This window comes from Pelophylax lessonae (genome assembly GCF_965119305.1).
Source record: "Pelophylax lessonae genome assembly, chromosome: 6".
Lineage (NCBI taxonomy): Eukaryota > Metazoa > Chordata > Amphibia > Anura > Ranidae > Pelophylax > Pelophylax lessonae.
This window is the reverse complement of record NC_138773.1, coordinates 166,229,841-166,252,763: the sequence shown is the minus strand read 5'-3', so window position 1 is coordinate 166,252,763 and position 22,923 is coordinate 166,229,841. Positions and strand designations below refer to the sequence as shown.

At 45.9% G+C, this 22,923-nt stretch overlaps 1 protein-coding gene across 1 annotated transcript in view; it reads right to left on the bottom strand.

Annotated features, from left to right (window-relative positions):
• The window catches only part of GTF3C1 (general transcription factor IIIC subunit 1), a 360,695-nt gene that overhangs the window by 149,464 nt on the left and 188,308 nt on the right, over positions 1 to 22,923 (bottom strand). The window contains exon 21 of the mRNA XM_082260707.1: positions 3,889 to 4,024. Coding sequence (XP_082116833.1) covers positions 3,889 to 4,024 — 136 coding nt within the window. The remainder of the gene's footprint in view (positions 1 to 3,888; positions 4,025 to 22,923) is intronic.

The following is a 22,923-nucleotide window of genomic DNA, read 5'->3' as shown; positions in this document are numbered from 1 at the left end:
AATTCCGGTATTAAGGATCTCTCCCTCTCCCTCTTTTATGGAGGGTGACAGAGGGTTAAAATATTCTGTGTCCTCACATGTATAAGAAGATTTATAGGTTTCTCTAAGGGTCATTTTTTGCTCCAAATGATGAATATTTCTCTATTATAAGATGATAGCATGCGTTTTTTTTTTTTTTTTTTATATATATTTTTTGCTATGGGTCTTTGCCTTAAAGGCCTATTGTCATGATAATGGTATTATAAAGGGTTAATTACGGTATTAAGGATCTCTCCCTCTCTTATGGAGGGTGACGGAGGGTTAAAATATTCTTTGCCCTCACATGGAACAGGCTTGACTCTAGCACACAGGCTACAATACGTAGACACTCAGAAAATAGGGACAGAAGAGGATCCTGTTAGCGCACGATGTCATGAGAAGGGAAAGAGGGAGGAGAGGGTATTTCCTTCTTTCTTTGGATCAGTGAAGATATGCGTCTGAGAAGATTTATACGTTTTTCTAAGGGTTCTTTATTGCTCCAAATGATGACTATTTTTCTATTATAAGATGATAGCATGCGTTTTTTTTTTTTTTCCTTTTGTCTCTCATTTTCTTTTTTTTCTTCTCTTTTTTTATATATATTTTTTGCTATGGGTCTTTGCCTTAAAGGCCTACTGTCATGATAATGGTACCATAAAGGGTTAATTCCGGTATTAAGGATCCCTCCCTCTCCCTCCTGTAGGGAGGGTGACAGAGGGTTAAAACATTCTTTGCCCTCACATGGAACAGGCTTGACTCTAGTACACAGGCCACAATATGTAGACACTCAGAAAATAGGGACAGAAGAGGATCCTATTCGCGCATGATGTTTTGAGGAGGAAAGAGGGGAGAGAGTGTTTTTCCTTCTTTCTTTGGATCAGTGAAGATATGCGTCTAAGAAGATATATAGGTTTATCTAATGGCTCTGTATTGCTCCAAAAGCTGACTATTTTTCTATTATAAGATGAGAGCATGCGTTTTTTTTTCTCTTTCTCTCTCTCTCTTTTTTTTTTAATATATATATTTTTTGCTATGGGTCTTTGCTTTAATGGCCTATTGTCATGATAATGGTATTATAAAGGGTTAATTCCGGTATTAAGGATCTCTACCTCTCCCTCTTTTATGGAGGGTGACGGAGGGTTAAAATATTCTTTGCTGCAGGTGTGGGGTGGGGGTGGTTCGGAGGACTGGGGGAGGGGGGGCGGGAGGGGGGTGGAGGGGTTGGGTCTCTGTGTCTCTTCCCCCTCCCTGGCGGTCCTGTGCGCCCTCAACCCTCTAGGTCTCTCTAATTTGTTTTTCCCTTTATGGGGGGGGGGGGTGGGGGTGATAAGAGGAGGGCCCGCGGCGCTCGGAGCTCTAGGCAATTATTTTTCTAATTTTTTGTTATTTTTTTATTATCTGATCTGTGGGAACCTCACGGATCTTGTCTATCACATTTTTTACCCCACTATAGGACGCGCCCGGTTGCGCGAAGGTAAATTTCTTACGCGCCTGGTTGCGCGAAGGTAGAGTTCTTTCCTCCCTTTTTTTTTTGTTGTTTTTTCTTCCCTATGTCTGAATACTTGGTTGCGGGCGGGGGGGGAGGGAGGGGGGAGGACACCGCATGCAACACCGAATACCCATAAACGAGGGGAAATCGGATGTAAAGTCACAACCCTCAATGTTAGAGGGCTATCTACCCCGCAGAAGCGTGCACGCCTACTGCGGGATTTGAAACGTAGCCATACACAAATAGCATTCCTGCAGGAAACATATTTCAGGAAGGAGTCTATACCCAAATTATACAATAAAGATTTTCCCTGGGTATATCATGCCCCTTCTCCTATTGCTAAGTCCAAGGGTGTCAGTATCCTTATTTCCAAAGAGAAAGTGTGGTCATATAAGGAGAGTTTAGCAGACCCCATGGGAAGATATCTGTTAGTAAAGGGGAGTATTGGACGGACAGATCTCACACTGGTGAATGTGTATCTACCCAACTCAGACCACCTAGCTTTTCTACAACAGTTGATACCGGCCATTTTGGGATTTAGGGAAGGTCATTTGGTCTTGGGGGGGGGGGGGGGGGAATTTTAATTTTGTGCCAGAACCCCTTATAGATACCTCAAAGAAATCTTCCTGTATTTCATAATCGCGACTGCGGCGTCTGCAGCGTGAACTTTCTATCTTAAATCTTGTCGACCCTTGGCGGTTAATGCACCCGAATGTAAGGGACTATACCTATTATTCTCCGATCCACAAAGCCTACTCTAGAATAGACCGCATCCTGGTCTCTCAGTCAGATCTTCCGTTGGTATTCTCCTCCAGCATCGACAATTTTTCTATATCAGATCATGCCCCAACTCATGTCTCCATGGGATGGGATTCTATGCCACCTAGACCTACTACATGGCATTTGAATGAATCACTCCTGCAAAATCCAGAGACGGGGGGGAAAATTGAGGAAGCGTTGAAAAACTATTTTCTAGAAAATAAAGATGACTCTTTATCTCCTCCAATCATTTGGGAGGCCCATAAAGTTGTGGTTCGAGGGGGTTATTATGCGGCTGGCTTCTCAACAAAAAAAAAATCCAGGAGAAAAAGGTGAACGAGTTGCTTTTTCAAATTGAAGAATTAAGTAGACTCCACAAAAGATCCCTGCATGGGTAGGCTTTCTCTGATTGCGATTCATGTAAGTCCTATACCACCACTGAGATAGTTTTTCCTTTTACTTTTGTTCTATGCTCCAGTTTTGGAGCCTATTCCTTTTTTTTTCCCGTTTTGTATCATTTTAAGTATTATGCAAAATAATAAAAAATAAATAAATAAAAGCGCTTCCTTGTCACCACTCCAATATTTTGTGTCCGCACAACCGGTTGGAGAGGCACCCCTCATTGCAAGCATCCTAATACAGACTTGTACTGCAGAAGAAGATACATGGGTTGATGTCAAACCAGTTCTGTTACGGATTGCTGAATATTGAGTACACTAGGTGTAACTCTGGTGCCTACTAAACTACACAGTCATACTTGCCCAGCAGCAGTAACAGATAACAGGAAATAACATTATAAAAATGGGGGTTTTTAGTACATGGTCTATTTGAATGAATATCGTTATCTGTACTGTCAGTTGGACTAAAGTAGAACTTTAGCTAAATAAAAATGTAATTCCCCTAATCACTTCATGCTGGCCCTTTTTGCAGGTATAGCTATGTAAATTGTTTACAAAAGAGTGGATATACTGTTTAAAATCACCATCTCACCCTGCTCTGCACATGCTCAATTGCTCTCTATTTTTTGGCAATGTGCCGATAGTGTGGAGGCTGATTGGCTGACAGCTTAAGATTTACTGCTGCTCAAGGGCTCTGGCTTTAGTAAAATTGCAGCCTCCAGCAAGAAGAAACAAGAGCAAGGCTGGAGGCAATTTAAAGCACTCGCCAATTTTGGTAGCATAATTATTAATGTGGAATGTATGTTCCTTGCTAAATAACATTATTTCTTATCAAGTTGTTATGGGTAAAGGTCCCCTTTAAATTCCCTTATCTTTTTTTTTCTCATAGATCTTTCTTCATTCTTGCTATTTAGCTTTGCTGCTATAATCTTTTACCCACTTCTCGATTCATCTTTCACTCCTAATTAACACAGCTTCTTAAATCTATGTTGCTCACACAAACTAAAACTATCCCCCTCCTTAGTTGCATAACCCTGCTAGTTTGAAAAATCTTTATTGGAAAAATAGGTAATTTATTATCATAAGCTAACCCGTGGTATATTATCAAACTGCCGCTGTGTATGATTTCAGATGCTTTTTAATTTAATTCATAACACTAACAAAAATTCATATGATATTATAGAAATTTTAACAATAACAATCCTTAAAAACAAAAACACCAACCTTGTTTTGGTTATTAACAATGTAGCTTATCCAAATCCAGTTCCGTTTTAAATGGCTATAGAAACTAGAGTCGAGCCCACCAGCTCCCAATCCATCTCCAGGGACCGATCCATCATCTACCACTTCTTTACTTCCCCTTCAATAAAAAAAAAAAAAAAACACCAGTTATTTTTCCAGCTTAAGATTTCCTTAAAAAAAAAGTTTTAAAAAGGGTTGTGACAGGACTAATACTCCTGTATGTCTGCCTAAGCACATCACCCACAATTTCCAGTGTGTGAAAATGTATAGTTTTTTGCCAGTAATTTGTTCACATTGGCACTGCCTCTCTCAGCCTAAAATGTTTTTTTTTTTTGGCATGCAAGAGATAACAGGAAGTTAAAGGAAATTTGAACTCAATGTAAAATCCATTGAGTAGCAGTACCGAAAGAATGATCATAAACACAGATCGGTGGGATTCTTTGATTCTTTTTAGTCTAGTTGAGGGACACAGGAAGCCTTTAACTTTAGAGACATCTAAAAGCAGTGCAGCTGAGGGGTAGACAACACAGAAAACAAACACTAATAGGCCCCAGAAAAAATAACAGAAAATTAAGCCATCTGAAGGACCTTATGGCTGAAGCTGGCATCAGATAAGGCCAAAACATCCACCTGTTTGAATTTAGAAGATATGTGCATCGAAAACCAGGTGGCAGCCTTGTAAAAACTAGGAAACAGATTATTGATGCTGAAAAGCCCAACAAGCCCTCACAAATCTATTAGAGTGCGGCTTGACAGGAAAGAGTGAAACTGTGAGCTTGGATAACCGTCTGTCTGAGCCACAAAGATAGTGGATTCACCATAAAATCCTCCCCCCAAGTTATTTGAAGGGCACAGCTGACATCTTGATCTCGGACCATTAAGTTATAGTGCCACTTTCAGGTATAGGATGCTGGGCAAAAGAAGTAAATCACAGCCTAGGTGTATTTCCTGAGAGGGGCCAACCACTCTCTCTGCTAGAGGTAGCCAAGTTTGTCACAAGCAGTACATACAGAACAACTGGTTACAGACAACAAACAGCCAGAGGGAAGGGTGATGTGCCTTTCAATGAATTTAGAGAAAAGGATTATAGGCACATCAAAATCCTGTTTTCTCTTGCATTCATTGAAGGGCACAGATGAGCTGCTTGACCACTGGAACATGCCAAAGCAGCGTCTACTGAGGGGTGAGCCAAATAAACAATCACCCCAAGGCAGGAACAGCGCATGTCTCCTATGAGATGCACAAGCTGTGAACGGATATGAAATCTCCCCTATATAAGAGCAGTAAAAATAAGATTTTTGTAAGATCTTACCGTAAAATTTTTCTCTTCTGTCCATCGACAGACGCAGAATCATTTCCATGAGCTGAGTGGGTTTATGCTCCTCCCATCAGGAGTAGTCTAGGCAGGAAAATTTGAATACACATGCCCAGGGGGCTGTCTCTCCAGGCATAAACCCTCACTGCACAACCCAGCACAACCCCAGTTTAAAAGCAGTGAAGACAACAGAACCAACCCCAAACAGAGGGGCGGGTGCTGGGTCTCTGAGAGAAAAAGATTTTACGGTAAGATCTTACAAAAATCTTATTTTCTCTATAGTCCATCGACAGACGCAGCCTCATCTCCATGAGCTGAGTGGGACATCCCAAAGCAGTATAGGCATGAGGGGTGGGAAAACGCAACCAGACAGTAATGTCAACTCCAAAAGTCCTAAACGTAGCCAACCGGGCAACATGGAGCTCAACCAAACAACAGGAGCTCACCCAGATAAAAGACCCGAAGAGAAGTACAAACATTCTCTGCAAAACCTTGCGGCCAAAAGAGGCATCCGAAAAAGCCAACAAATCCACCTATTAAAATTTGGTAAAGGTGTGCACAGACGACCAAGTCGCTGCCTTACAAACTTATACAATAGAGGCCTGATGGCGAAAAGCCCAAGAGGCACTCCGCACTCTAGTAGAATGCATCTTCACAGGGAAAGGAGGAACCTGATCCTTGATCGAATAGGCCCGAACAACTATCTGCCTGATCCATCTTAAAATGGCCACAGAGAACGCAGCCAAACCTTTGCGAGGACCGTCCAGAAGGACAAAGAGAGAGTCAGACTTCCTGAAGGACTCAGTAACCGTCAGATAAACCCTTATCGCCCAAACCCTGCCTGAACCACATCCAGATAATACAAGGCAACTTCCTTGTGATAAGTGATATGGAAAGTGAATCAGCTCTTATGATTATTAACAGCAGCTAGCAAAAAAAAAGTGTAAAATATACATACACAAAAATATGACCCAAAAATTTTTTTCAGCACTGAAAATGTTTTAACAAATGAAAAAATGTAATCAAATGAACAGTATAAATAATATGTTTCTCGTGACAAAAGTTCATATAAATGATGTGACAATCTTCAGTGGGTGTGATCCAGTGAATCAGTAGAAACAAAAACGATGAGAAGGAAAATGATAATCTCCAACACAAAAAACGAGTGAAATGCAAACTCACCAGAGCCAAATGCTGTCTAGATTATAGGACAGCAAACGAGTGTTGTGCGGCCAGTCTCAAGATATCCAGGACATCAATGTAGTCAGCAACCTCCGGCCTCATGGGTAGCCTCCAGTGCGATGATAAACTCAGCACATCATGCAAGGGTTAAATTTGCAAAGAAATGGGAGAGGCTCATGGTGCAGTATGAAATAAAATCAATTTAATAAAAAATATATATTGTGTATCACTGGTACAAAATGCAGTGTACATATGATGTTAAAAATAGATAATAGTAAAAATGAACTCACATATAAAGCCACCACTAAAATAAAAAAGTGATGGCTTTGACCTTAAGTGTTTGAGATAACAAGCTCTACGGCCGTTTCGCGTCCAACGCGTCCTCAGGAGATTATCATTTTCCTTCTCATCGTTTTTGTTTCTACTGATTCACTGGATCACACCCACTGAAGATTGTCACATCATTTATATGAACTATTGTCACGAGAAACGTTATATTATTTATACGGTTCATTTGATTACATTTTTTCATTTGTTCAAACATTTTCAGCGCTGAAAAAAAATTTTTTGGTCAACTTCCTTGTAATGTTTTGGCTTAGGACATAAGGAAGGCAACACCAATGTCTTCTTTCAGGTGAAAATCCGACACCACCTTAGGAAAAAAGGACGGGTTAGGTCAAAGGACCACTTTATCCCTGTGGACCACCAAATAAGGCGAACGACAGGACACCGCCAACTCAGCGGTCAGACTCTGCGGGCAGAAGTGATAGCCACTAGGAAGGCAACAAAGAAAGCAGAGAAATCTCCCTAATATTCTCAAAAGGAGGCTTTTAAAGAACAGACAAAACCAGATTAAGATCCCACGGCGGTAACGGGGATCTCCTCGGAGGGGACAGATGACGCACCCCCTGAACGAATGTGCAAATCAAACTATGAGTAGCCAATGGACATTGGAAGTAAATAGCCAAGGCCGAAACCTGGCCCTTGATAGTACCCAACGCCTAGCGCTGCTCTACCCCTTTTTGGAAAAAGGCCAAAACAAAACCCTATCTATAGAAAACAAGCGAGGGTGCAGCTGCAGCAATTCACACCAAGAAATGTACGATTTCCACGTACAACGATAGATCTTAGTGGAAGTAGGCTACCTGGCCTTCAAAAGGGTAGGAATCACCAAATCAGAAAGACCTCTATCCCTCAACACCTTGCTTTCAACAGCCAAGCCGTTAAAGCCAGCGACTGTAAAGCAGGATGGAAGATTGGTCCTTGAGATAGTAGATCTCCCCGCAAAGGAAGACGCCATGGAGGATCCACAACCATTTTTACCAGCTCTGCGTACTAAGACTGCCGAGGCCAGTCTGTTGCCACCAGAACAACCGGAATGCCTTCCATCACCACCCTGTGAAGAAACCTTGGCAGTAGAATGAGCGAAAGGAAGGCATAGATCTGGCGATACTGACTCCAAGGAGCCACCAGAGCGTCTGTAACGTCGGTCATAGGATCCCGAGATCTGGCCACAAACCTCTGAACTTTTCTGTTGAGGCGAGACGCAAACAGATCCACGTCCGGGGTCCCCCACCAGACACACAGGAGATGAAACACCTCCGGATGCAGGGACCACTCCCCCTGATCAAACACCTGACAACTCCAGTAATCCGCTTGCCAATTGTCCACACCCGGGATGTGGACTGCGGAAAGAGCCGAAACATTGTGTTCCGCCCATACCAGAACCTCGGCCACCTCCTTGGCTGCCACGGCACTCCTCAATGTAAAGGGGCTGAATCGGCGCTAATTTCTTCACAAATAATAATGTGACACTACAGCCAAGCTATGTATAAATAATAAAAACAATAAATGGATCCACTTCAATCAAACGCAGTGACTATTTCAAACGCAGTGAATATTTTAAAAGGAATAGTGAAAAAAAGGTGTGGGAGATGTTATATTGTGAGTGATGACAATGGACGGAAATAAATAAGTGTAGAAATATAGTGCTTGAAAGCTGGTGACTATAAATACACAAATTATTTGTGAACACAAAATACAAAATCCATAAATATGAAGAAGTATAAATAATAGTACAGATATTATAGATAAGTGCAATCTAGTGCACTAGGTGCTTAACATTCCGTGAAAAATAGATATAGTGAATCTTCCTGCTAAATAATGTCCAAGTGCAAAAAAATTTTTAATCGTGGCTAGATGGTGATATCTCAAAATATGGTAAGTGACTTTTCTGGTGCTCCCTTGATGACTGATGTAAGCCACAGCCGTGGCATTGTCTGACTGGACCCAAACCGGAGAGCCGTGTAGCCGACTTGTCCAGTGAAGCAGGCAGCGCTTGTTCGCCCTCAGCTCCAGAATATTGATCGACAAGGAAGACTCTTCTGACACCCAAGTCCCCCAAGCACAGAGCTTCCCCAGCACTCCACCCCAGCCTGATAAGGCTGGCGGCCGTGGTGACCACCGTCCAAAACACCGGCAGGAAGGACTTTCCATGACACAGGACAGGTGACTGGATCCACCAAGAGAGCTGACTGTGAGATGGCTCAACCAAATCTTCTGGTCCAATGACCGAGGATCTCTGTTCCATTTTGACAGAATCTCTTGCTGCAGCTGTCTCGTGTGAGACTGAGCAAATGGGACCACTTCAAAAGGTCGAGACCTTTAGACCCAGGGCCCTCATGCAAGCCCACAAGGAGTACTGATCGGCCTCCATCAGCAATTGGACCACCCTTTGCAACTTCTGAAGCTTGTCCAAAGGAAGGAAGACCCTCACCAGAGCAGAGTCGAGGATAAGCCCCGGATAGGTGACCTGGACAGACCGAGTCAGGGCAGATTTTCCAGAAGGATCCGAGTGATGGAGATGTTTTCCAGCAGATCCGAATGGGAAACTGCTCGCAACAAGAGATCATCCAGATACCCCACAATGGAGTTACCTCGTCAAGGCAACAAGGCCAGCACAGGGGCTAGGACCTTGGTAAAAACTCTGGGAGCTGAGGCGAGACCAAAGGGTAACACCACGAATTTGAAGTGCTCCTCTGCCACCGTGAAGCGGAGGAATTATTAATGTCCCTCGAATATGTGGACGTGGAGATAAGCATCTTTGAGATCGATGGAAGCCAGAAAATCTCTGATTCAAACATGCCACCACCGACCGAAAGGAATCCATTTGGAATTTCTGCACCCGCACAAAGTGCTTCAGATCCTTGAGGTCCAGGATTGGACGCACCTTGCCCTCCTTTCTGGGCACGGTGAACAGGTTTGAATAGAAACCTTGAGAGCGTTCCTGTTGGAAAACTGGCACAATCACCCATTGTCCTTCAAACGCCCTGGGACCAGAATTAGATCTTGTACCCGGAACAAACCAGTTTGCAAACCCATTTGTCCTGAATGAAGGAAGTCCAGGGTTCCTGAAGGCAGTGCGGACGTCCCCCCACCCCTAAGACAGGTGAGGGCGCCCTTTCATGCTGAAGAAGACTTGTCTGCAGCACCGGACTGACCGATCTTGGACTTGCCCTAGGGTTTCTTAGCACCTCCAGAAGTTCTGAACGGCTTAACTTTTTCTTGCGCCCCAGAGGAACAAAAAAATGTTTATGAGCAGAAAAGGAGGGACCCCGCTAAGGGCGGGGTGTCTTACCCTTGTAGGATTGAGGAGGAAGAGTATTCTTACCGCCAGTTAGGTCCTTGATCAACTCATCCAATGAGTCGCCAAACAACCTGTTTTCCAGAAAGGGGAGATCAGCTAAGGCTTTTTTAGAAGCTTGATCAGCTGACAAGCTCTTCAACAAAACCATGCATCTTAAAACAATGCCCACGGCCGAAACCCTGGCCACCAGGGGAGCCGCATCCATAGCATCACACTGGAACACCAGAGCCTGGACCACCTGGTCCAACAGTTCCAGCTGTTCTGGGGGAACGATCTCAGGGTCCAAAGACTCCCGCAAACCCCGAATCCATTCCGTCGCTGTCTATGAGACTAGCACAGACACAAAAACCGGTTTCAAAATGGAACCCACCTGTCCACTGGATCCGTAAAAACTGGGGAATCCTCCACAGGCCCAAGAGTAGATTTGTTTAACCAGGAAACAGGAGGCTCCACTTTAGGTGGCACCGTCCAACGGTTGGAAACCTTTTCAGCAAAAGGATACCGCAGTTTAAAGCCTTTTGGCACCACTAACACGTGCTTAAGAGCCGCCATTGGTCATTTCACAATATCGTGAAAAGTGTCGGTATAAGGGAAAACCCTGTCAGCTTTTGGAAACTTCTGGGAGCCAAAAGCCACCCGCGTCCCTGCCGGGGTGGGCTCATCAGCCAATTTCAAAATTGATTTTAAATAATCAGGGCTGCAGCCAAAGGCGCATTCCCGTGCTGCAGCTGAAGACAGGTCCTCTTCACCATCTGACTGCGAGGACAGCGACCCCTCAGGAAGGGGAGCATCCGGGGCAACCACATCAGCCTCTGAATCAAAGGACACCTCCACAGATGGAGAAGGCAGCGGCAGTTTATGGCTATCAACCTTTTTCATGACTAAATCAAACTTTAGTCGCCAGGCTTTCCAGGGCAGCTGAAATTGTGGCCAGCGACTGCAATCCGGACTGTCAGGGAGTCGCGCAGTGTGGGTCTGAGGGTGAAATTCCAGTTTGAGACTCCATAGTGCAAATTGCAAAAAACAGAGTACTGTAGCTTTAAGAACGCCGATTACGGTATCCACCACCGATCGCAGCGGTCTGCAGGGAGCCCCTTTAAACCAAACTGGTAGCAGAAAGTGCAAGGATATGCCCGCAGGGACCCTCAATACTTTACCACCTCAGACACACAGCCTCCTGAATCTTCCATAGCATGGAGACCTGAATCTTCCACAGCATGGAGAGAGAAGCAGGAAATGACCACACAGGAAGTGATGTCGCCTGATAGGGATACACTGTCAAATATAGCACCAGGGCTACACAAAGATGGATGCCCATACAAAACAATAGGAACCTGCAGGGAAAATGGCTGCCCCATACGAGTCTATGGGGAAAAAATTCCATTGCCCACACCTAAGATGGCGGCGCACCATGTGGCTAGAGACGGACACATGAAGGCCTCAGGAATCACAACAGGTGACAGCCCAAGGTACCATGTCACCCCCCTCCGAGAGCCAGAGCCCTCCAGACACACAGCCCCTGCAGGGACAGGGAGAGGGAAGGACACACAGACCGGGCACCAAGCAGATCAGGGGGATCTCTTGGGAGGCACAAATCCCTCCAAGGCCAGCAGGGGCAAGGGGGGCACAGTTACCCACCATACCATGGCGTGGGTGGGCAGACTGCCTGCCAAGGGGTACGTTGCGTCTCAGGGCGTTCCAGGTCATTGCGTCCTGGCGAGGCATCTGCTCGCAGGCTCGTCTCCCTCCTGACAAGGGGGCACTGTCGTGGCTAGGCCTAGGTCGGAACTAAAACCTGCTAACGCTCATAGGCAAGACTGGGGGGACCATAAGGATCTAGATTATCCAGTAGGAAGCCCCTGCTGGCATTGTTGCTTGTAGATAACCCGGAAATTCTTCCCTGAACACTAACTAGCAAATGAGTAAAGAGAAATAAAAGAAAATATTCTTAAAAGAATAAAAAAAAACTGAGATCGGAGTACCAGCAGGAAACCTAGGTCTACTTCTCTAGGCAGAAAACAAACTGATGTGCTAAGTTGTGAAGTGGGGGTTTATGCCTGGAGGGAGAGCCCCCTGGGTGCGTGTATTCAAATTTTCCTGCCTAGACTACTCCTGATGGGAGGAGCATAAACCCACTCAGCTCATGAAGATGAGGCTGCATCTGTCGATGGACGATAGAGAAATACAAAGCCCAGTTCCACACAGATAAATGTTCTTAAGGCCCAGAGGACTCTACTAAGTAGCTTGGAAGGAGTGAGTCACTCAACTGAACAGCTGCAATGAACCCCATGCAGTAGGAACTGCATGTAAATAGCAAAGAGAAATATACTTCTGAGGCACTGGAGCTGGGATTGAAAGACAAGGAACCAATATCTGGTTGCATTAGAATGGCAGTACCATGAAAGGAAGGACGTTTTAGGTCCCAACACCAATATATCCTTACATAGGATCAGAGGGGTCTATAGGCCAAGGCTTCCAGCTCAAAAAACAAATCCCACAGTGGGGAAACCCAGGGAGCAAAGGGGGAAAGAGGAGTAAATTTAGTAGATTCAAAGGAGCAGAGACACAGAGAACCAAACTGAGATGATGAGCTGAAGGTCCTTCAGCTGGGACAAAATTTTTGTCCTATACTGTCATGCCGAGCGCTCCGGGTCCTGCAGCGTCCCCGGAGCACTCGAGGCATGCTGCGGGTAGCAGCGCTTTGGTCACCTTCCCCGACCGTGAGCACCGCCCCCCCCGCACTCCTCACTCAGTCGGTCCGCGCGGCGGGACGTTCCCGCCCGCGGACTCCACTCACCTCCCGTTCGGTTTCCTCCCGGCGCGCGCGGCCCCACTCTCTAGGGCGCGCACGCGCCGCTGGTCTGAAATTTAAAGGGCCAGTGCACCACTAATTGGTGCCTGGTCCAATCACTCCAAATGCTATAAAAAACCACTTCCCCTTCCTGTCCTTGCTGGATCTTGTTGCCTTTAGTACCTTGAGAAAGCTTTTGGTGTATCGTTCCCTGCCTGTGTATCTGACCTTCTGCTGTTGCCCCTGACTACGAACCTTGCCGCCTGCCTTGACCTTTTGCTCCGTCTGACCTTGCCTTTGCCTTGTCCTTCTGTACCGCGTCTGAATCAGCTGTCTTTGAGGTTGAGCCATTACCGGTGGATACGACCTGGTTGCTACCGCCGCAGCAAGTCCATCCCGCCTTGCGGCGGGCTCTGGTGAAAACCGGTAGTAACTTAGAACCGGTCCCCTGGTACGGTCCACGCCAATCCCTCACTGACACAGAGGATCCACCTCCAGTGCCGTCACCTGCCGCCAGTCCGGACCCTGACAGTAGATCCAGCCATGGATCCCGCTGATGTGCCGCTGCCTAGTCTCGCTGACCTCACTACCGTGGTTGCCCAGCAGTCCCAGCAGATTGCCCAACAAAGACAACAACTGGCACAGTTGACCGCCATGCTGCAACAGCTTCTTCCCGCTCCGCAGCAGCCGCCTGCTTCTGCTTCCGCTCCACCTCCGCAGCCGGTGGCCGCCACCTCCGCTAGAATCCGTTTGTCTCTCCCGGACAAGTTTGATGGGGATTCTAAGATGTGCCGGGGATTCTTGTCCCAATGTTCCCTGCACCTGGAGATGTTGGCCGACCAGTTTCCTACGGAACGATCTAAGGTGGCCTTCATGGTCAGCTTATTGTCTGGGAAGGCCTTGGCCTGGGCCACGCCACTCTGGGACCGCAATGATCCTGCCACTGCCTCCGTCCAGTCTTTCGTCTCTGAAGTCCGCAGTGTCTTCGAGGAACCTGCCCGTGCCTCGTCAGCAGAAACGGCCTTGCTAAACCTCGTCCAAGGAGACGCTACAGTAGGCGAATATGCTATACAATTTCGCACACTGTCCTCCGAATTGACTTGGAACAACGACGCCCTCTGCGCAACTTTTAAAAAAGGTCTATCCAGTCATATCAAGGATGCTCTAGCCGCACGAGAGATACCTGACTCCCTGACGGAACTCATCCACTTGGCTACTCGCATAGATATGCGCTTCCTTGAAAGACGCCAGGAACTTCGCCAAGAAAAGAATCTGGTTCGCAACAGGCGTTATCCACGCCTGGCACCTCTCTTCCAGCAACCTTTGCAACCGGTTGCTGCGCCTCCCGCCGAGGAGGCCATGCAAGTGGATCGGGCTCGCCTGACCCAGCAAGAAAGGTCTCGTCGGAGGAATGAGAATTTATGTTTATATTGTGGGAGTTCCGAACATTTCTTAAAGGACTGTCCAGTTCGTCCACAGCGTCAGGGAAACGCTCGCACCTAGTGAACGTAGGAGAGGCGTCGCTGGGTGTAGAGTCTTCCTCTCCACGCTTGTTGGTTCCAGTACGGATTTCTTCTGCCGCTAAAGTCTCCTTCCCTGCAAAGGCCTTCTTGGACTCTGGTTCTGCAGGAAACTTCATTAGAGCCTCCTTCATAAACCGCTTTAAAATTCCTGTGATTCGTCTCGTCAAGCCTTTCTTCATTTCCACAGTTAACGGTGAGAATCTAAACTGTACCGTGCGTTATCGCACAGAACCTGTGCTCATGACCATAGGAGTCCTCCACCAAGAGACCATTGAATTTTTTGTTCTACCGAACTGCACCTCTGACGTCCTTCTTGGTCTGCCCTGGCTCCAGTGCCACTCTCCTATCCTCGACTGGACCTCTGGGGACATTAAATCATGGGGGCCTACCTGCCACACTCATTGCCTCAAGTCGGTACCGACTAGACAAGTCTCCGTTTCCTCACCCCTGCTCGGCCTTCCTAAGGCTTATCTGGACTTCTCTGACGTCTTTTGCAAGAAGCAGGCGGAGGTCTTACCACCACATAGACCCTATGATTGTCCCATTGATTTGCTTCCTGGTACCACGCCACCACGTGGCAGGATTTACCCTCTTTCCATCCCTGAAACCAAGGCCATGTCAGAATACGTTCAGGAGAACCTTAAGAGAGGTTTTATCAGGAAATCATCTTCTCCTGCCGGAGCAGGATTTTTCTTTGTTGCCAAAAAGGATGGGTCACTACGCCCATGTATTGACTACCGCGGTCTTAACAAGATCACGGTAAAAAATCGCTACCCTTTGCCACTCATCTCGGAACTCTTTGACCGTCTGCGCGGAGCAAAGGTCTTCACCAAGCTTGACCTCAGGGGTGCTTATAATCTCATCAGAATCCGTGATGGAGATGAGTGGAAAACCGCTTTTAATACCAGAGATGGCCACTTTGAGTATCTCGTCATGCCGTTCGGCCTGTGCAACGCTCCTGCAGCCTTTCAAGACTTTGTCAACGAGATCTTCCGGGACATGTTGTATACTTGTGTAGTGGTCTATCTCGACGACATTCTAATCTTCTCCTCCACCCTGGAGGAACACCGTCGCCATGTTCGTCAAGTGCTTCAGCGCCTTCGTGTCAACCATCTGTACGCCAAAATGGAAAAATTTCTTTTTGAACGTAGCTGTCTGCCGTTTCTGGGATACCTAGTTTCTGGACAGGGTCTTCAAATGGACCCTGACAAACTCTCTGCAGTCTTGGATTGGCCACGCCCCTCAGGCCTTCGCTCTATTCAGCGCTTCCTTGGATTCGCCAATTATTACCGTCAGTTTGTTCCCCATTTCTCCACTATCGTGTCGCCTATTGTGGCCCTAACCAAGAAAGAAGCGAATCCGAAATCCTGGCCTCCCCAAGCTGAAGAAGCCTTTACTCGTCTTAAAGCCGCCTTCGCCTCCGCTCCAGTCTTGAATAGGCCTGATCCGTTGAAACCATTCTTCCTGGAGGTAGATGCCTCCTCTGTTGGAGCCGGAGCGGTTCTTCTTCAAAAATCTGCTAAAGGGAGAAACGTCACCTGCGGTTTCTTCTCAAAAACTTTTTCTCCTCCTGAAAAGAACTACGCCATCGGAGATCGTGAACTACTAGCCATTAAGTTGGCACTGGAAGAATGGAGACACCTTCTGGAAGGATCCCCTCATCCGATCACCATCTATACTGACCACAAAAATCTCTCGTACCTTCAGTCTGCCCAGCGCCTTAATCCACGCCAGGCCAGGTGGTCATTGTTCTTTGCCCGATTCACCTTCCAAATCCATTTTCGTCCTGCTGATAAGAACATTAGGGCGGATGCCCTATCACGCTCCACCGATGCCTCCGAGGATGAGACCATTCCTCAACACATCATTCCTCCTGAGTGTCTAATTTCAACTGCTCCTGCTTCACTGGTACCAGTTCCTCCAGGGAAAACATTTGTTCCTCCACAACTTCGCCTGCGGACTCTCAAATGGGGTCACTCCTCTCACCTGGCGGGTCATGCTGGAATTAAAAAGACGACTCAACTAATTGCCAGACACTATTGGTGGCCTTCCTTTGAGAAAGATGTAACGGAGTTCGTTCGGGCCTGTACTGTCTGCGCACGTGATAAAACTCCCCGCCAGAAGCCTGCAGGTCTTCTCCCTCTGCCAGTGCCTGAACAGCCTTGGTCCCACATAGCAATGGACTTCGTCACGGATCTTCCTGTATCCCATGGCAACACAGTCATATGGGTGGTTGTCGACAGGTTCTCTAAAATGGCACATTTTATCCAGCTTCCTGGTCTCCCTTCTGCGCCACAGCTGGCGAAGCAATTCTTTTTACACATTTTTCGTCTCCATGGTCTTCCTACACACATCGTCTCCGATAGAGGCGTTCAGTTTATCTCAAAGTTTTGGAGAGCTCTCTGCACCCAATTGAAGATCAAATTAAACTTCTCCTCTGCCTACCACCCTCAGTCCAATGGACAAGTGGAGAGGGTTAACCAGATCCTTGGTGACTACCTGCGACATTTCGTCTCCTCCCGTCAGGATGATTGGGTCGACTTGTTGCCCTGGGCCGAATTTTCTTACAACTTTAAAGACTCTGAGTCATCCACCAAATCTCCGTTTTTTGTGGTGTATGGCCGTCACCCGCTTCCCCCCCTCCCCATCCCCACTTCTTCTGGAGTTCCTGCTGTTGATGACTTGACCCTGGACTTCTCCTCCATCTGGAAAGAGACTCAAAAGTCGCTCACCCTGGCCTCTTCTCGCATGAAGAGACATGCAGATAGGAAAAGAAGAACTCCTCCTGTCTTTTCTCCTGGGGACAGAGTGTGGCTCTCTGCCAAATACATCCGGTTTCGGGTCCCCAGCTACAAACTGGGTCCACGTTATCTTGGGCCTTTTAAAATCAAAAGCCAAATTAATGCTGTCTCTTACAAACTCCATCTTCCTCCTTCACTCCGTATTCACAACTCCTTTCATGTATCCCTCCTCAAACCCCTCATTCTTAACCGATTCTCCCCCAAGGTCATCGTTCCTGCTCCTGTCTCTGGGTCCTCTGACGTCTTCTTGGTGAAAGACATCCTCGCCTCCAAAGTTGTCAGAGGTAAAAAAAAATTTTTCTTGTTGACTGGGAGAATTGTGGTCCCGAAGAGAGGTCGTGGGAACCTGAGTCCAATATCCTCGACAAAGAGCTCATCCACAGGTTCCTGGGCTCCAAGAAGAGGGGGAGACCAAAGGGGGGGGGTCCTGCAGCGTCCCCGGAGCACTCGAGGCATGCTGCGGGTAGCAGCGCTCCGGTCACCTTCCCCGACCGTGAGCACCGCCCCCCCCGCACTCCTCACTCAGTCGTTCCCGCCCGCGGACTCCACTCACCTCCCGTTCGGTTTCCTCCCGGCGCGCGCGGCCCCGCTATCTAGGGCGCGCGCGCGCCGCTGGTCTGAAATTTAAAGGGCCAGTGCACCACTAATTGGTGCCTGGTCCAATCACTCCAAATGCTATAAAAAAAACACTTCCCCTTCCTGTCCTTGCTGGATCTTGTTGCCTTTAGTACCTTGAGAAAGCTTTTGGTGTATCGTTCCCTGCCTGTGTATCTGACCTTCTGCTGTTGCCCCTGACTACGAACCTTGCCGCCTGCCTTGACCTTTTGCTCCGTCTGACCTTGCCTTTGCCTTGTCCTTCTGTACCGCGTCTGAATCAGCTGTCTTTGAGGTTGAGCCGTTACCGGTGGATACGACCTGGTTGCTACCGCCGCAGCAAGTCCATCCCGCCTTGCGGCGGGCTCTGGTGAAAACCGGTAGTAACTTAGAACCGGTCCCCTGGTACGGTCCACGCCAATCCCTCACTGACACAGAGGATCCACCTCCAGTGCCGTCACCTGCCGCCAGTCCGGACCCTGACATATACATGAACTATTGAATAAATTTGAGCTAATTAAGGACATTCATCTTTTTGCCCGTAAACCTAATTTTAGATCCTTGAATGAGGGACCTAAGATCAAAAAGAAACAAGCTCCGTTGTGGCCTAATAAATAATTGGCATGATTGGTCCAAAAAAGATCACAAATGTTGAAAACTCTTACCGAGTTGGAGACCGAGTCCGGCTTCCTCCCTTCAACAGAGGACCCGGTATCCGCCTCCACCTCGGGGACAATATCCCATGGAGAGGCACTACATTCCTTTAGAAAAAAGTCTACACGATTTCCTAATTGGACAAATACAAAAGTTGAGCTTTTCGTTCATTTGATCACTAGAGATATTCAACAAATGAAACCCCAAAAGGTTGATGGGAACCTGTCTCCAGACGAATACCAGGCCCTAATGAACTTGCCAAAGAGAAAGTGATTAAACCCACGAATAAGAGAGGAAATATAGTTGTAATGAATGATTTGCAAATTATTGAGATGTGGTGCAAAAACATTCTTAACCACTTGCCTACTAGGCCTATTTTTGACATTTGGTGTTTATAAGCTAAAATCAGTTGTTTTTGCTAGAAAACTACTTAGAACCCCCAAACATTATATATTTTTTTTTAGTAGAGACCCTAGAGAATAAAATGGAGATTATTGTAATATTTTTATCACATCGTATTTGCGCAGCGGTCTTCCAAATGCAATTTTTTTTGGAAAAAAATCACTTTTTTGAATTAAAAAATAAGAATCCAGTAAAGTTAGCCTAATTTTTTTCCATAATGTGAAAGAGAATGTTACGCCGAGTAAATACATACCCAACATGTCATGCTTCAAAATTGCGCACGCTCACGGAATAGCGACGAACTTTGGTACTTAAAAATCCCTATAGGCGACATTTTAAAAATTTCTACAGGTTGCCATCTTAGAGTTACAGAGGAGGTCTAGGGCTCAAATTATTGCTCTCGCTCTAACGATCGCGGCGATACCTCACATGTGTGGTTTGAACACCGTTTACATATGTGGGCGGGGTTTCCGTGTGCGTTCGCTTCTGCGCGCGAGCTAACGGGGACAGGACGCTTTCATTTTTTTTTTTTACTATTTATTTTATTTATTATTTTTTATTTTTACACCGTTTTAAAAAAAAATAAAAAATTGATAATTTTTATTTCCAATACAAGGAATGTAAACATTCCTTGTAATAGAAATAGGCACGACAGGACCTCTTTTTTGTGAGATCTGGGGTCAAAAAGATCTCACAAGTACACTAATAAAGTTGGAAAGGAAAAAAAAAAAAAAAAAATGACAACAACAAAAAAAAAAAAAAAAAGGGACCTTTAAGTCGGTTGCTCGGCAACGACGTTTGCCGTCGCTCCGGTCCTCCAAGACAATAGAGTCGAGTGAGGGCAAGCTTGCCCTCACTCGACATCCTGTCTGTGAGGATCCGGGACCCGATCGTTTTCCCCGCTGCCGGCGGGTCCGGTAAGCGGGGAAAAGGACCGGGACGCGGCGGGAGGGGCACCTCTTCCGCCATCCCGGAGGGTGATCTCGCGGCGAATCCGCCGCTGGGACCACCCTTATAGGAAAGCCCATCGCCTGCAGTTTAAAAAAATACCAGGGTTAAGGCAGCTATCTGCTGCCATAACACCGGTATTTAGCTTTAAACTCAGGACGTATATGTACTATGGGCTGGTATTGAGGTAGTTAATAATAGGTCCTGGTATTTGAAGGTAGACCGTTTTCTTTTGGAGAAAAACCAACGTGACTTCTATCGGCTTGTTGACCAACATTATATGAAAGGCATAATAATAACCAAAGAGCTAGCTGACTTCTTCAAAATCAAAGAACCCTCGACCCCTACGTTCTATGCACTCCCAAAAGTGCACAAAGGACAGGAAAATTCTCCAGGACGTCCCATTGTTTCAGGGATTAATAGTCTCACACAGAATGCTAGTTCATTTGTGGATGCATATTTAAGACCGCATGTTGAATCTCTCCTATCGTATCTAAAGGATACAATGCATATTCTTTTGACACTGGACTGAGATACCTTCCGATGCACTGGTATCCATCGACATGGAGGAACTGTACTCTAACATCCCACATATACGGGGCATTGAAATTATGGTTGTTTTTCTAAATGAAAGAGGATTGAACAAAGGAGTCTCAATAAATTTGTATTGCACCTTTTGTATTTCATCCTGACACATAGTTTGTTTGTTTTTCGATGGTTCCCACTACCTCCAGGTACAGGGAGTGGCGATGGGCACAAAGTGTGCCCCATCATACGCTAACCTGTACCTGGGGGGGTGGGAACGCTGGCTTTTTTTACTCTGAACTCATGTCTTGATACCTCACACAAATTGATATGTAGAGACGATATATCAATGACATTTTTGTTCTCTGGTCTGGTCCAATTGATTTGTTGAAGGAATTTATTCAGGTTTTGAACAGTAACACCTTTAATCTACAATGTACTTTTACGTATGATGCCCAAAAGATCTCCTTCCTTTACCTCGAAATATATAGAGGTCCTCATAACATCTTTGCTACCACTCTATATAGGAAGCCAACATCAACAAATTCCTTATTGCACGCTAATAGTGGACATCCAAAACATGTGATTCGGGGAACTATGGGTCAATATTGTAGAGCTCGTAGAAATTGTTCCGAGGATATAGAATTTGAATCTCTGGCACAAGACCTACAACAACGCTTCCTACAGAGAGGCTATAGCAAAAAAAGCACAAAACAGGCTTATAAAAGAGCAAAAGGTAGCCCTCGTGATCTTCTATTATTTCAGGGAGAAAGCAATACTGTATTCAATAAAACCAGATTGATTATGAAGTTTTGTGCACAATCGGATCAGGTTAGAAAAATCTTAATGAAACACTGGCATGTACTAGCTGAGGATGAAATACTTACCGAATTTGTAGACCCAAGTCCTAATGTTACATACAAATGGAACCAATCAAAGATAAGGTGACTTCGAGCCATTACCATAGGGGTAAAAAAAGGATCAGTGTCAGAGGCTTCCGTTAGGAACTTTTGCATGCGGCAATTGCGGATACTGTCCATATTATAGCAGAAAAATCTCAACAATGCCTACCAAACGGTAAAAATTTTTCTCCTCGACACTTTGTATTGTGCCAAACTGTAGGTGTAATCTATCTAATGAAATGCACATGCCCAGCATTTTATGTTGGAAAGACAAAACGTTGATTTTGGGAAAGAATACGTGATCATGTTGCTTATACAAAGCAAAACAAATCAAATTTGGGTAACCGCGCTAAAAATAAAGGATGAAAAGCAGCAGCTTTAAGTGCTTATACAAAGGGTGGTGACTTGGAAAGTCTGATAGCCTGACATTTCCCACAGGCTCACGGATACAAGTTCCAGAACCTTAAATTCTTCGCACTGGAAAGCATCCACACGCACCCACGGGGTGGACCATTTGACAAGATTATTCTCCAGCACGAATGTCGCTGGATCTTTAATCTTAATGCATATAAAAAACCTGGGTTAAATGAACAACTGAGTTTTGCTCCATTTCTGGAGAGTTAAAATCATGCCTATCATATAAATATGTAGATATGTAATAAAATCTATGGGTTGGGTGGGTGTGGTGTTTGTGTGCCCCCTTTTTTTTTTTGTGGGGTTGTGGGGCTTTGGCTGCATCGGACCATCGTCCTGTCTTCTTGACTGTTCGGCGTCTTTTAGCATTGGGACTGTATGTAATAAATTTAGGTATACACTCTATTGAATTTGTCTTTTGTAGTATTGCTTATACAGGCCATAGTTGGTGCAGCAGTGTCCCTGTTTTGTTGGTAGTTCCTGTTCGTAGGGCTGCCTGATGTTTTGGGACTGGGTTGAGGGGGGGGGGGGGGGCGTGGCTGCCATATACCTCTCTTCTGGCTCTATTGCGGTCTGCTTCCTTTGTTTGTGAATTATGACGTGGCCGCCGGATGTTTTCATCTGGCCTTGGCCCCGGGTCGACAGACGCGTCACTTACGGTTATGGTTAACCAGAACTTACGCTGAGGAGACCAGGAACATCCCCTCGAACGTACGCATCGAGCGGCTTTTTGCGGGCGGATGTGGGGGGCGGGAGGCATGCGGAAGGGGAGGTCCTTTCCCCTATTTATACCTCAACATTTTGGAGCCTTAAATTCGTTCTACCTTTTGGTGACATATACTGCCTTTGTGAAGTTTAGATGGTGTTAGCTCTGTGCTGTGGTAAGTGATACTATTGATTAGATACAACAAGGTTCTTTTCTTTTGATGAAGGTAAGGAGTAACAGCAAAGTTTATATGCCTTTTTTCCTTTGTTTGTCAGCTTTTGGAGGGAGAAATTGATTGTTGGGGATTATCTTGGCTTACTCCCAAGGCCATCGGATTAAGGGAGTCTTTTATCCATTCCCTGCTTTCTACATCTGGGTTTTTGGTGTGGTATATATCACCCTTTGAGCCCGCTGATCAATTTATGGATATTTTCTTTTTTCCAAGTGGAATTTCTTTTTTATTGATCTAGTTGGTGAATTTATTTAATATATCACCTTCCTGGGTCAAAATGTTGTGATTGGTTCTCAATTTTTTATTCATCTTCTCATCTTTATAGGATTATGAGGATATAATAGAGTTTTTGTAGGAACTTACCATAAAACTCTTTTCTCTG